This window comes from Sinocyclocheilus anshuiensis, unplaced genomic scaffold (genome assembly GCF_001515605.1).
Source record: "Sinocyclocheilus anshuiensis isolate Anshui unplaced genomic scaffold, SAMN03320099.WGS_v1.1 scaffold914, whole genome shotgun sequence".
Taxonomy (NCBI): domain Eukaryota; kingdom Metazoa; phylum Chordata; class Actinopteri; order Cypriniformes; family Cyprinidae; genus Sinocyclocheilus; species Sinocyclocheilus anshuiensis.
The window spans coordinates 2354213-2370764 of NW_015539870.1; the positions used below are offsets into that span (position 1 = coordinate 2354213).

Consider the following 16552-nt stretch of genomic DNA (forward strand, 5'->3'; position numbering starts at 1 on the left):
GCACCAAGAGCTTGTAACACTCCAAAGAGAAAGGAAAAATTGAAATCGCATCATATGACCCCTTTAATATAAAATGCATGCTCTCAAACATTCATCAGCTTTTTACAACGGCTTTAAACAATTCATACAGAATTTACAGTACTGTGCAAAAGTCTTAGGCCGTTAGTATTTTCACCAACAAAAAAAATGGTTTAAAGTAAGTTATTTCTATCTTTTGCTGTAGTGTGTCAGTAGGAAATATCAGTTTACATTTCTAAACATTCCTTGTGCCATTAATTGTAATAATCCAGTGAGGTTTTTGTATGCAGAAGAAATCTGACAACAGCCAGTGCTCCACACAGAGATCTCTCTATATATATTTATATACATATACAATTTGTTGGGGCCAGGACTGTTAAAATATTATAGCATTTTTCATATTTATTATGATATTTTCTAGATAAATAATTACACTAACACATTTAAAAGGTAGCCATATTATGTATTTATTTATTTGGTCCAGCTCTCTCTGAGCATTTCAGTCCTAATGTATACTTTAAGTATGCACTTTGTTTAAAGTTGTTCATGTTGTTGTGTTAAGTCCACTAGGAGTACTTACTAGCAATATAGTGGTTACAAATATCAACAAACCTCTTGAACTTTACAACAGTTTCAGCCACCAACCTTCCTGCAAAGCTACAATACTGTGAACAGTTTTAGGCACTTGTGTAAAAATCCTGTAAAATGAGGATGCTTTCAAAAATAATGTCATAAATAGATTTTCTTTACCAATTAACTTCTATTAACTAAATCAAACATTTGGTGTTGACTACCCTTTGCGTTTAAAACAGCTTTTAAGCTGGATGATGCTGAGATCAGATCTCTGTGTGCAGCACTGGATGTTGTCAAACTCACTGTGCAAACAAAAGTCTCACTGCATTATTACAATTAATGGCAAAATGAATGTTTAGAAATGTAAACTGATATTTCCTACTGACACACTACAGCAAAAGATAGAAATAACTGACTTTAAACCATTTTTTTGTTGGTGAAAATACTAATGGCCTAAGACTTTTGCACAGTAGTATATGTAAAGCTATTTGCTTTATAGTGGAGAGAGTGGGAAAAGATGTGTGAGTGTGAATATTTAATAAATATTCAATAATAAATATTCAGAAAAGGCCAATCATATACATTTTCCTGTAACTGCATTTTAAAGCAATGTTTTATTAGATGTTAAATCCATTTTCTACATGGCAGGTAAAATCAATATTATGTCAAAGCAAAATTATCCAGGTGTAAAACTACAAGTTAGCAAACTGCCAATGTATTAAACAACATAAAATGCTTGGCTAAATATTTTTTATTTTCTTTTACATTTTTAAAATTGTAGCTGAAAATTTGAATGGTTTACTAAATTTGAGACATTTTTCTGTCTGGTTTAAGAAAACACAAAAACGTGCACAAAAAAAAAATAACTCTGGAATGAGACTGGAATGTTTAAACTCTTACAATGTTTAGAGAAATGACAACAAACCTTGAACAACAGCTCATCATGTGATGTACAGACAATGCTGAAACATAGTATTATCCAATGAAATTAGTTTCCTACTTCAAATGCTTACATTAAAAAGCCCTGAACCCTGCAAGAGGATAAATACGATAAAATGGTCATATAAAATTCTCTCCTAATCATTCGCAACAATTTGAAAGGTGCATAAAAAATAAAGTGTATTCTACAAATCCCATGCTAGAATGGCAGGAATTGGAAAAGTCAATAACATCAAGGCTGGACTGTTGACACTGGTGTCTACAGGTATTAATGTGCCACTGCAAATTCCCCAGCTCAGACGGCGGACGCTGATGTCACAGATCGCCCGGCGGGTACAGTGCTTCTTTTGACCACACCTGCCCTCACGGCAACTATGACTGAATGCTTCTCCACAACAAGCTCAAGGGGAACAAACTGCATCAGACGGAGCCTCCAGCATCTGGGTGATTTATTTCATGTTAGCGCTGTCATGTAACGAAAAATCTTTTTGCTCTCACAAATGGAACACTTGTTTATTCTTCGTATTTATGGTGCACTGAAAACCGCATTGGAGAAAGGCTGGAAATGTGTTTTTCAGCAACCGAGAGAGCGTGCCATGCGTTCGTCTGAGAGCCACTGACTGTGTTTGAAAATGTTTAGTCTGTGGCATGAGCTAATAGAAAACTAGAAAGACAGAAAGAAAGTAATGAGCCAGAGACTATTAAAACACACTGACTGTGTAGAAAACTGAACACTCTACCTCTTTTCAAATCTATAAAACAAGGGCTGCCAATATGAGCTGAAAGCATGTTTAGCATGGCCATAGTCCAGACAGTGAAAGATAAAGCTTTGATAGGACTGAAATAAACATGTATTAAAACAAAGTACAAGAACTTCTACATTCTTTGAGTAGTTTGTATATGCTATGCATACATGGCAATAAATCAGAAATGAATATTGCTGCAACAGTTTTAACGTTTCTTTAAAGGACTATTATATTATATTATATTATATTATATTATATTGTATTGTATTGAAACAAAGTACAATAACTTCTACATTCTTTGAGTAGTTTGTATATGCTGTGCATATGGTGCATCTCAATAAATTAGAATGTCGTGGAAAAGTTCATTTATTTCAGTAATTCAACTCAAATTGTGAAACTCGTGTATTAAATAAATTCAATGCACACAGACTGAAGTAGTTTAAGTCTTTGGTTCTTTTAATTGTGATGATTTTCGCTCATTTTCCACGACATTCTAATTTATTGAGATGCACCTGTACATGGCAATAAATAAAAAATGAATATAGCTGCAAGTTTGAACGTTTATTTAAAGGACTATTATATTATATTGTATTGTATTGTATTGTATTGAAACAAAGTTCAAGAACTTCTATATTCTTTGAGTAGTTTGTATATGCTGTGCATACAGGGCAATAAATAAAAAGTGAATATTGCTGCAACAGTTTGAACGTTTCTTTAAAGGACTATTATATTATATTATATTGTATTGTATTGTATACACTACCACTCAAAAGTTTGGGGTCAGTAAGATTTGTTTTCTGAAAAAAATTAAAACTTTTATTCAGCAAGAATGTATTAAATGGATCAAAAGTGACCGTATTTCTAATGCTATATATGATTTCCATTTCAAATAAACACTGCTTTTTTTTACTTTATATTCATCAACGATTCCTGAAAAAATAATGATAAGTTTCCACAAAACTGTTTTCAACATGGAATTTCTGAAGGATGATTCTGAAAGAACTTTTCTGAAGGATCATGTGACGCTGAAGACTGGAGTAATGATGCTGAAAATTCAGCTTTGCATCACAGGAATAAAATTACATTTTAAATAAAACAGACAGTTAAAATATTTCACAAAATGACTTTTTACTGAATTTGATCAAATATATGCAGCCTTGGTGAGTCTAAGAGACTTCCAAAACATAAAAAAAAATTGTTAATGGCCTGTAAGGGATAGTTCACCCAAAGATGAAAATTCTGTCATTAATTACTCACCCTCATGTCGTTCCAAACCCGTAAGATGTTCGTTCATCTTCGGAACACAAATTAAGACCCTGATTTCTGATAAGCTTTCTGACAGCAACGCAACTGAAATGTTCAAGGCCCAGAAAGGTAGTAAGAACATTGTTAAAATAGTTCATGTGACATCAGTGGTTCAACCGTAACGTTACGAAGCTACGTGAATACTTTTTGTGCACAAAGAAAACAAAAAAATGACTTTATTCAACAATTTCTTATCTTTCGTGTCAGTCATACAAGCTCTTAAGTAAGATAAAACCTGTTATTGAAGAGCTGTTAAATAACTGTAATCATCAGAATAGTTGAATAATTGTAATAATTGTTGGATAAGTCAATTACCAAAATTATTGTTAGTTGTGACTGATGTTTCATTTGACTTTAAGTGAGACCCTCTTTATCATGGCATAAGAACCTGATAAAACCCCTAGACACAACTGGATGACGTTAATATGCCTGTCAGGCAAACATCTCGCCCTTTAGCTGAAAGCATTTCTGGGCTAGACTTACCTGAGGTGTAATGTTCAGGTAGAGTGGAACTTAATTTAATAACTAAAGTTTGAGTGAAACAGGTTATTTGAAGAGAATGGCTATCATTAGCTACTCAAACCATGCAATTACTCATTTACAGAGGTATTCAACGCATGAATGCCACAAATTCGGAGATGTGATTGAAATCACCTTTCTGAAAAGTCAGCGCTAGTCACAACCCTTTTCTTGGTGATTTATGTGAGCAAAAAGTGATGCCTTCCACTCGGCTTGCTCAGCGCTCGCGTTTGGGCCCAGCTGCAGACCGCGACTCGCAAGTCTGCTGAATGATGACACCCTTAGGGCCTACAGCAGCAGCACACTCCATCGACTCCAACTGGTGTTGCCAAGTACTGTCTTTGAGTTTGACGGCTATTCTAACAACATTCCATCGGTCTCCTGTCACTCGGGCTAAAAAGAGCTACAAATCAAGCAACCGGCAGCAGGGGGTTGATGGGGACGACAAACACCTCGTCATTTGGGAGGTGGATTATTTCCCTTTTGCTGGTCAAGATCGAGGGGATGAATTCAAGGCTTCTTGAAGCAACAGTAACTGGGGTCTATCAGTCAGCACTGACGTCTTCAGCACATGAAGACCTGAGCTTCTGCTGTACGATACACTGTGTAATTCAATATCAAAGATCTAAGCTTAAACAGAAGGAACAGTTAATAATCCGGTGTTCAAGACACCACCATAACTTCTGTGTAGAACTGTTATCATCCTAAAAATGAAGGCTACCAAAAGCAATTACACATGAAGGCAGTAGTTCTCAACCTTTGAATATTCAAAGGCAGACTCTCTCAAAGTCAATATTTGAAGGCCCTTCTACACAGGCCTATTTACTTTTTATGAAATAACAGAGTTGCTTTTTTCTAGCTTTTTATTAATAGAAATTGTGGCTCTCAATACACCCCTTCTTTTCTTTAAAAAAAAATGCTCAGATGACACTTAAAATAGCAGTGAATGGCCAATTTTGGAGCATTTAAAATGAGAAATATGAAATTTATATTTTTTTATAAAACCACTTCTTCTGTGGAAACTTGTGTATTATTGGAGCTGTAAAGTGGTTTAAATAATTTTTACAATCATTTTAGGGTTTTAGCTGTTGCATCGTCATGGTAATATGTAAAATTGGATATAACTTTGCATCTAAAAGGTTAGCAAGCAATTTTTTCACAATAAAATATGTCAATATACCTACTGTGTTACATCATGTGGCTATATTATTAAAACTTATGGATAGGCCCCATTTATTTCCATTGTAAGTGCCTCACTGTAACCAATAATTTTTTCGGTAATACTTTAGAATACGGAACACATATTCGCTATTAACTAAGCGTTTTCCCTGAACAAACTCCTAATTTGCTGCTTATTAATAGTTAGTAAGATAGTTGTTAAGTTTGGGTATGGGGTGGATTAAGGGATCTAAAATATAGTCATACAGAATAAAGTATTAATATGTGCTTTAGAAGTACTAATGTACTGCCAATATGTTAGTAATATGGATGCTAATAAGCAGCTAATTAATAGCGAGAATTGGTCCTTAAAATAAAGTGTTACCTTTTTTTCTTTTTTTATATTTAGATTTCTTTTTCCACAGAAAAAAGAGAGATAACTGGAAATTAATGTTGTCACAAACAACATTACGCCCTAAATTTTGTTGACTGAGCTTAACTTGTACTGAACCCCAAATATCATACATATAATAGATTTTTTTACATATTCTAGAATATATATTTTTATACAAACACACAAAACCAGTCAAAACTTTGGAATATTTTTTCTTGGAATATTTTTTCTAAGTCTCTTATTCTCAATAAGGCTGCATTTATTTGATCAAAAATACAGTAAAAAAAAAAGTAATATTGTGAAATAGTGTAATAATTGAAAAGAATTGATGTCTATTTTAATAGATTTCAAAGCATCATTACTCCAGTCTTCAGTGTCACATGATCCTCCAGAAATCATTCTAATATGCTGATTTGCTGCTCAAGACACATTTCTTCTTATTATCAATGTTGAAAACAGTTATGCTGCTTCATAATTTCAACTGTGATACATTACCATTCAAAAGTCTAAAAGATCTTTAACATTTTAATTAATACTTTTATTCAACAAGGATGCATTAAATGGATCAAAGGTGACAGTAAAGAAATATGTAACCCTGGACCACAAAACCAGTCTTAAGTTGATGGGGTATATTTTTAGCAATAGCCAAAAAAAACATAGTATGGGTCAAAATTATTGATTTTTCTTTTATGCCAAAAATCATTAGGATATTAAGTAAAGATCATGTTCCATGAAGATATTTTGTAAATTTCCTACCGTAAATATATCAAAACGTAATTTTTGATTAGTAATATGCATTGCTAAGAACTTCATTTGGACAACTTTAAAGGCGATTTTCTCAATATTTAGATTTTTTTGCAACCTCAGATTCCATTAGTTTTCAAATAGATGTATCTCAGCCAAATATTGTCCTATTCTAACAAACCATACATCAATGGAAAGCTTATTTATTCAACTTTCAGATGATGTATAAATCTAAATTTCGAGAAATTGACCCTTATGACTGGTTTTGTGGTCCAGGGTCACAAAATGTTGTATGTTACAAAACACTTCTATTTCAAATAAATGCTGTTATTTTGCATCTTACATACAGCAAAGAATCCTGAAAAAAATAGCGATTTCCACAAAATATTATGCAACAAAAATGATTTTCAACATTGATAATAATAAAAATCGTTATTTATAATTGAGCACTAATGATACTTGATAATAAATAAGCAGCAAATCAGCATATTAGAATGATTACTGAAGGGTCATGTGACACTGAAGACTGGAGTAATGATGCTGAAAATATCAGCTTTACATCACAGGAATAAATTACATTTTAAAATATATTCTAATAGAAAAGTTATTTTAAATTGTAATATTTCACAGTATTACTGTTTTACTGTACTGTAGTGAACTTATCCAATTCACAGCTACCAACTAAGAGTTTTACTTTAAAAAATGTAAAATATGATGTTGATATTTATTGGTGGCAAATGTAGTGCAAGTACACAAATGCACTGAAATACTTTGATAAGAAATAAATTGCTATTGTGCCTTTTTTTCATAAGATTCCGCTCTCACAATTTCTCTTGCACATCAACGTGTTTGACTGACAAGGCGCCATCGAAATAAAACACCCTGTGCACACAGGCATAACCTGTATAAATAACTCAAGAGTGGTAGAAAGAATGTTGCCACATCATTTAGGGTGGGTATAAAACGGACAGTGTTTTTAGCATGTCTCTCTTATTTTTGGCTCTCACAAAAGACAGAAAGAGAAAACCAGACTAGCCGAACATGCTATAATTTATGTCTTGAAAACTTGAAGAGATGTCTGTCGAAAATAATAATTCAAAAAGGTACAAATGTCTTCTACTTTGCTTGCTGAATTGCGGAGGAGACAATTGGCTTCTTCCTAAAATAAGATACCAGATGCCAAGAGAGCGGCTTGCTGTTATTAGAGAGAGGGGAGGAATGCGTTTGCTTTCGGGACTAAATACAAAGCTGGAAGTAGCCTAAGAAAAGAAAATATCGATACATGCGAGTATCGCGATATTTTGTTTAGTGATACTGTATCGATTCTCAAAAACGGAATATCGATATTTAAAAAAAAAAATCTTACAAGATTCATCATGGCAGTTGTTTCGTTTTGAGTTTATATCCCGACCGCTAGATGGCTCATCTCTGAACTTAAACAGTTACAGGAAATACTAGCATTAGGGCACGCCACTAATGTTAGCGTTAATATCACTGGAACAATTCTTTCATCCTCCATCACTAGCAGCGAACTATATTGAAAGTGAAAAGTGAAAGTGACGTGACATGTGGATGCCGCTCCTATATACATACATATTTATATATACAGTTTACTGTCGGGGATTTGTCGTGTCGTGTCATGCCGCTCCTATATACATACATACATATATATATATATATATATATATATAGAAATATAGAAATTATCAAAAAAAAAAATAACATTTATTAAAAATGTTTATTACAGAAATATAAGTTTAATATAAAAAGTCAAATTATATTTAGATAATAGAATTTAAAATATATAAAATATTATTACTTAGAATTAAGTATTATTATTACTATCGCTTTGATATTTTTTATTCCTTTTTTGCTTTTAATAAGGATTTCAATTTAGTATGATATATTTTAAGATACAAAATATCGCGATACTCACATGTATCGATATTTTCTTTTCTTAGGCTACTTCCAGCTTTGTATTTAGTCCCGAAAGCAAACACATTCCTCCCCTCTCTCTAATAACAGCAAGCCGCTCTCTTGGCATCTGGTATCTTATTTTGGGAAAGTCGTGGCCTAATGGTTAGAGAGTCGGACTCGTAACCCAAAGGTTGCGGGTTCGAGTCTCGTACCGGCAGGGATTGTAGGTGGGGGAGTGAATGTACAGCACTCTCTCCCACCTTCAATACCACGACTGAGGTGCCCTTGAGCAAGGCACCGAACCCCCAACTGCTCCCCGGGCGCCGCAGCAAAAATGGCTGCCCACTGCTCCAGGTGGGTGTTCATGGTGTGTGTGTTCACTGCTGTGTGTGTGCACTTTGGATGGGTTAAATGCAGAACACTAATTCCAAGTACAGGTCACCATACTTGGCCACATGTCACGTCACTTTCACGTTTCACTTTCAATATAGTTCGCTGCTAGTAATGGAGGATGAAAGAATTGTTCCAGGTCCCGTTTCGGTGTACAAAGCTGAAGTGTGGCGTCATTTGGGCTTTTAACGTCCACCGCGGGACCGTGGCGCGGGCGGCTCCTCGGTTCTGACGTTTGCCGCCGCGGGACCGTGGCGCGGGCGCCGCCTCAGTTCCGCCGCTTGCCGAGTCCCGACAGAGCCTTCGCGCGGGGCACGACGGGCGGTAGGGTCACCGTGCGGCTGCAGCTTTCTCTCGTGGTGGGGGCGTTTTGTGCAGTTGGGCCAGTGCTCGCGTCGCGGTCTCTGCGATTCCACCCCCTGTATCGTGATACGTATCGTATCGCCAGATTCTTGCCAATACACAGCCCTAGTGTCTACACCGGATGCGACAGTTGTCGCACCACACCGCAACAGCTAAAGTCTGTCTACACTGGAAGCAACAAAGCGACTGTTGCAAATCATTTGAATTTTGTGTCAGTACGTCATAGATAGAACGAGGCAGCAGTTTACTGTCGGGGATTTGTCGTGTCGTGTCATGCCGCTCCTATATACATACATACATATATATATATATATATATATATATAGAAATATAGAAATTATCAAAAAAAAAAATAACATTTATTAAAAATGTTTATTACAGAAATATAAGTTTAATATAAAAAGTCAAATTATATTTAGATAATAGAATTTAAAATATATAAAATATTATTACTTAGAATTAAGTATTATTATTACTATCGCTTTGATATTTTTTATTCCTTTTTTGCTTTTAATAAGGATTTCAATTTAGTATGTTAGTTTATTACAATTAACACCACATTTTATTATTCATAAATATGATTATTATAATTTTCACAGCAAATAAACAAACAAACAAATAAATAAAATCTGAAAGGAAAAAATGGAAAAGGTACTGTAGTTAAGCCAGGACATTATCTGTTAAGTTTATGGACATTTCTTTTAACCCTTAAAACACAACACAATGCAATGCAATGCATAATTCAAAATACAGATTAAAACACCTTTGAAAATTCAATACGGAAAATTCTTCAATATTAACAAACTACATTGTGCCCTATTTTTATGGACTAAAGTTATATTTATTTAATTTGTTTATTATAATAACAATAATACTAAAATAATAAATAGTAATTAAGGAATTATTATTATTGAGGAATTAAATAAATTCCCCTACAGTCAGAGCAATTTAAGCACAGAGTATTGTTAAACATTTAAATCTTTTTTTTTTATTTTTTTATTTTGACACGGCTTTTTAAAAGCATTGCACTTGTGCACAGTCTGTTTACAAAGACGCTTGACAAATGGGTTCCTGTGGGCAAAAGTCCATTTCTGCCACTGTAATTTTTTTTTCTTGTGAATAATTAAATCAATACATACATATCTGCATATCTAACAACAGCAATTTGAGGATTTTACGTGTCTTTAACAGTTTGGAAAAACGTGTCTTTCACAGTCATTATGAAAGCCCTCTGAAACACAAAACTGGCAGTCTGTACCTCTGTCAGCATTACGATTTGTAACACTTACATTTTCATTTATTATTGTATAAGCAAAGGCTGGATACTCCACATTGCCCACAAAAATGTGGATAATGTCAACACCATACTGGCACAAGTGACTGTTTAAGTGTTTTGTCAAGAAATCGTCATAGCGCCAAACGAAGAGCCAATGAGAGAATGTTAAAGTCCTTCTGTACTATTGCACATTTAAATGTGCAATTGAACTAAACAGATTTTCTACACATTACAAATTCTAAATGTTAAGTTAAACTAACTAAAGTTTAAATTAATGATTATGATATGATATTATGAATATCCCATCACACAAACTCTCTAAAATGGCTCTTTGTAATTCTTTTTTAGTAAGTGCCATCTTTCTTGCTCAGGTAAGTAGGCCTCAAACATGCACTGGCTGCTGAGTGTAAATAGGACATTCCAGGCCAAACGTTAAAAAACACTGAAAACATTGACTAGGGTGAGGGGAAACACCTTTGCCCTCCTAGAACACACAATGTGAAGACAGTGATATACAACAGGGCCATTGGAAAGCTCTGTAGAAGTCAAAGCATTGTCTGTGCAAATCTCAAGCATGCAGAAATCCTCACAGGAAGTAAAGCAAAAAACCTAGAGCCTGGAGTGCTCTCTGGATCTGAGAAACAGAAAAGGCTTCAAGTCCCGTTTGCACTTCCGGCAAGTTCTTAGAGTCTTTACCCAGGGCTCGACATTAACGCTTGTCCGGGATAAGTGGATTTTGTGAAGGGGCAAGTGAAAGAGAATTTTACTTGCCCGACCTGACAACTCATCTGATTCAAACGTCATTAGCGAACAATAACTAGGGCAGCACGAAACTTTGGCGAGAATGATTCTGATTTTATTACCTTCAGTGTAAACGGTGACTGATAACGGATGATGTAGTGACAGAATCAAGGTTGCGTCAATTTAGGCTGCGCAGCCTGTCTGACTCACGGAGATATCAGAACTAATAAGCGCAACAAACATACTGCGGTAGAAAAAAAAAGATATTCTATAAAATATATATTATATAGGCAAGCAACATCACACGACCAAGAGTGATGTTTTCCCGACTATCAGCACGATTGCAAATGTGACATTGATTTTATACAACAGTAGTTCAATAAACAGTAGTTAATATTAACGGACACATTATTGACCGTTTTTGCTCTATTTCGCAAACGAAAAAGGTTCTAAGCAAAGCCACAGCAGAACAGTCGCGCATCTCTGAGCAACACACAACAGTGTTTCGCTACTGAATAATTCAGCATTTTTGAATGAATCGGGTGAGTCAATGATTCAGTGAGCCATTCATAAAGACAGTCACTTGCTTCATTTATTGAATGAATCAGCCGTTTGAACGAATCTGTTGAATCAATGACTCACTCATTAAGACAATGACTTGCTGCCACCTACTGGTGGTTTGGTTTCATAACTAAAGGTGACCTATTATGCAAAAATCACTTTTATAAAGGTGTTTGAACACAGCTGTGTGGCCGCAGTGTGTGAAAACAACCAGCCTATAATGGTAAAAATCCACCCACTCATTTTTTATAATCCCAATAAATCATAAACAGTCTCTCCAAATGAGCGGTTCCAGATTTCTCCCTACGTTGACAACATCTCAAGTCCCGAAAAAAAACGTAAAGTCCTATATGTTTGTGCTAATCATTTTACTTCGGACTGCCTCACAAACGATGGTCAGTTCAGCGCTGGAGTTGTGCAAAGGTTGCTTCTGAAAGAGGGATCGATACCAATGCTTCGTGCACAAACGTCCAGAGAAAGGAAGCATCACGCACCATATTTTGTTTTCCAAAAGAGCTTCTTGGCAATTGCATATGAAAGCAATGTGAAGTCGACCGCTTGAATTTGTCGAGCTCATAATCACAAGTGGGACTTATAAAGTTTGTGATCGCACGCGAAGGCACCATGAGACCAGCTATGTCATTATTTTTATCGTGCCGTGCGTCTGTGTAATTACGCACAGAACAATCAGATGAATGACTTTTAAACAGAGTATGTTTTCTGTAACGATATCAGGCTTGTACTAATAGCTACTGAGAGTTTCTGACATTTTCAGTGCGTGAGATTGTCCTGTTTTGCCGGAGCATGAGCTTTTTAAGGTTCCTTATACAGTTGTGGGAGTCTCCTACAACAGGTTTACATGCATGCAAGATCAAAAAACACTTTAGTTTTCTCATAATATATATTTAATTTCACCTCAGTTCTCAATGATTCGTAAATGATTCATTCAAAGCAGTTCTAAGATTCCGTCTCTCAAAACCCCTCCTTTCCTGAGCCTACTCTGCTCTGATTGGTCAGATGGCCCAGTCCTTTGTGATTGGTCTACCGCATACAGCGCAAGCTATAGTGTTTGAGGGCGGGCCAAGTTATTCGCAGGCGGACAATGTAGAACATAGGAGGGCATTATGCAAATGTGTTGCCCTGCGTCGTGTAGCCATCACGGAAATGAGACTGGAAATCCTGACGACTCGCTACGGCTGTTCAGAGTCGATTCTTTTTTTTTTTTTTGAGAGACAAAAATTTTATTTATCGTGCACTGTCGGCTTCACAACTTTGCAGTGTGTTTACATTCACAGACAGCTACAATACACACTGTATGAAAGGTAATATTCGAAAATGCATAAAAGGGCCACTTTAAAAAAAGGAAAACATTAATCTTTTAACATTATGTATTTGCAATTTAACTGTGTAAATGCATTTATGGAACCTCTTATCTTCATTTAACATGTGTAACCCTTCTGATTACACTTCCTCTTCATCACTGATGCACAACTCAAAAGGACTGTGAGGATAATGTCTTCTTCGGTATTGACAAGAACTTTCAAATAGCTTCTTGCTCTTGTCTGATTTGGCCACAAAATATCAAGCTTGCAGACATTTGGGAGGTGGAGGCACATTTCTATGGTTATGATAAATATTGGAAAGGAATGCTGTCAGACCACATAAAGATTTGACTTTGCAAACAGGAGAATATTAGAAACTAGACTTTAACTTTATTGTAATAAGTTGACCCAGACTTGTCTTGAAGTTTAAGACCCACACCATTCCTTCAGATGAGTTTGAATGTCCCGTTACATTTGCTACAATCACACCAGTAAATGAGTGAATTGCTTGAAAATATGTCCTGGTCACATTTCACTTCAGGTTGAAGTGGAGGGAAAAAAATTTAAATTTATTTTGCATAATGAAAATAAAGTCTACTTTTAAGACCATTCATTTTTACATTGTAATGGTATTTTTATATTAAACAATTAAGCATACGTTTCCCCAAACTTTCATTACAACAAATAATTAATTTCAGATTCTCTTTACTACAACGCAATAGTTTATACTTTGCCATAGCAATAATTTTGTGTATTCTGATTATCTTTTCATATCTGAAATCACTATAAATTAAAAACGTTACAAATATCAAATAATAAATACCAAATTAAAGAATACATCTGTTTATGTTTTTTATTTAAAGGTGCAATAGGTGATTGTCTTCAGAAACATTTTTTGTTATGCTGGTGAAAAGTCTCTTCACATCCCAATAGCAATCATTAAGTTAAGTGGTCTAAATGTATTTATCTGTATTACATTATATATTCTGTGGAAGGCGTAGGACCAAGAAATGTTCGTCCAATCAAAACCCTCGGTCCGAGCGTTGGCTTTCCTACCTGCCTGTAATCGTATGTATCTGCATACCTCTGCACACCCGGTTCGCACAGACAGGATACGTCATCAGCACATTCACGCACGCTGTGCAGACAGAGCGAGAATGGCAGACAAACATCAACAACCCGATCTTCCTTCCTGGTATTGTAGTACTTTTAAAGTTTTCTCACCGGTGAATGACACATGATGTAGCCCAGCAGTTAATACAGTCCTCGCGTGATTCAGATAAGCAGCTCGTTAGAAGTGAGCTACGTGCATGAACTGTGTTCCGATCGATATGATCCCTACACAGTGTTCATTGCTCCCTCCTCCCTGAGCAGGGGAAATCCGTTGAAGTTTACTTCACTTCGGAACATGGGCTGGAATTAGGAACTGCTGATGTAGCCTATTGTAGTAATCTTGTCTCTGGTATTCTGGTCTGTGAGCGTAAATGCGTTCAGGGGGCGTGGCTTTGGACGGCGATTGCAGGGAGGGTGGGACGTTCGCTTTCAGTGCTATCAGGCTAAAGTTAGCATTTTCCAAGATCTCCTACTGCACCTTTAATGCATTATAGTAATTTTCTTTAAGCAAAATAGAATACTTTTTTTTTTTTTTTGAAATTAAGACACGGATATGTTCTTTGTCAGATTTGAAAAAAGAATGGGGTTTTAAAATAAGAAATAAAATGCAAACTTTATCCACTTTTAGTGGATAACAACTTAAATCTTGTCTGTTCCTTAGACAAAGGTATTGTATGGCTTCAAAAGAGAAGCAGAAATATAGTGTCACATGGACCACTTTATTGGGCTTCTGCCATTTTTAGAGATTGACAGACCCTGGTAACCGCTGCTTTCATTGGGGGATATTTAAACTTGTCTAATTTAATGCATTTTACTGATCAAATAGCTATTGGAAACACTCTGGCAAATGACAAATGAAAAAATGAAAATAGGCCCATTTTAGGACATCCTGCAAAATTTCTCCTTTTGTATATCCAAGAATTCACAGGTTTAGAATGACATGGGGTTGAGTAAATGATTACCGAATAAAGACTGAAAAGGTTTCACTGCTATTCAAAATTCTCACAAAAGGTAAGCAATTAACTAGGCATGTCTAAAAGAATCAGCTAAATAACAGCTAGCAATGCCCAACGTTTAATGTTATTCGCACGCTCGCTCACAGCCAACATTCAGGCTTTCAAAACACACACACACACACACACACACACAGCAGCTTCAGATAATTTTGACATAAAAAGCAAGGCCTGATGTAGAAAAACAAAACTCCAAAAAAAAAAGAACAATTCAGTTGTTTGGAGGATCTCAGTACATGTTGACTTGATTTTGGGAATGGATAAAATACTTTCATTTCACCATGTGTGAGAAATAAATGACGCTTTCACTGTTACAACAGTACAAAACATGACATTTCAAAGAATACTAGTAATTTTACAGGGCTTTTTCAAATTGTCAATAAAAAGACAAACAGCTGTGATTTTGTGGCACAGACACTCACCCTCACTGACATCCTCTTCTTTCTTCACACCATCTTCTTTTCGCTGTTTGATTGCAAGTATTTCTTTCTTCAGCTGGCGAGCTTCTTTTCTCAATTCATCACTGTGGAAAGACATTCAGCCGAGAGCTGGAATTAATTTCCAGGCTTGGATCGATCACTTTCTCAATAAGTCTTGCAAAATGTAGAAGGGAAAAACATGTTACGGATGGAAAAACATGTAGCACACTTTTTACGCAAACCAAATTGAAGATATTTTCCTGCTATCTGAGATAAATCATTCAAGTAATGAATAAAACGTTTTTAACAAGTTAACGTGACATGGAAAATGACCAAATATTAAAGGTCATATGATGCTGCTAAAAAGAACATTATTTTGTGTATTTGGTGTAATGCAATGTGTTTATGCGGTTTAAGGTTCAAAAAACACATTATTTTCCACATAATGTACATTATTGTTGCTCCTCTATGCCCCGCCTTTCTGAAAAGCGTAGATTTTTACAAAGCTCATCGTTCTGAAAAGCGAGGTGTACGCTGATTGGCCAGCGATCTAGTGCGTTGTGATTGGCCGAATGCCTCAAACGTGTGACGGAAATGTTACGCCCCTTACCATATTGTGATGTTGTGTCCGGCCGGAGCGACGAGAAAAAAACATTAAAACCCATTATAAATGAGGCATTTGTTGCATCCAGTGGGGACATAATTACTGATTATAATGACTTATACTGTCTTTTTTCGCGTTGCGTTGCGTATCGCGCCGCGTAAACATAAAACCATGTCTGCATTTGTGATCGGAGAAACGACAAACAACAAGCGCTACTCTACACTGCTCAAAACTCACATTTGAATCATCAGTGGCAAATTCTTTAAATATAAAAAAAACGTACTTACACTCTGTGAGTCAGAACAGCCGGCATTGTAGTCTACTTTACCAGGATCAGGAAACAGTCCTCCATAAAATGCGCTGCACACATCTGAATATTTGGGTTGAACTGTTCTGGAACAGTGTTGTAAATACAACTTAACCACTGATTTCTAGTC

The 16552-nt window shown here is 35.6% G+C and overlaps 1 protein-coding gene across 1 annotated transcript in view; it reads right to left on the bottom strand.

Moving 5' to 3' along the window:
• Positions 1-16552, bottom strand: part of LOC107685102 (peptidyl-prolyl cis-trans isomerase CWC27 homolog) — a 57550-nt gene that overhangs the window by 16282 nt on the left and 24716 nt on the right. Inside the window, exon 7 of the mRNA XM_016481589.1 lies at positions 15515-15615. Coding sequence (XP_016337075.1) covers positions 15515-15615 — 101 coding nt within the window. The remainder of the gene's footprint in view (positions 1-15514; positions 15616-16552) is intronic.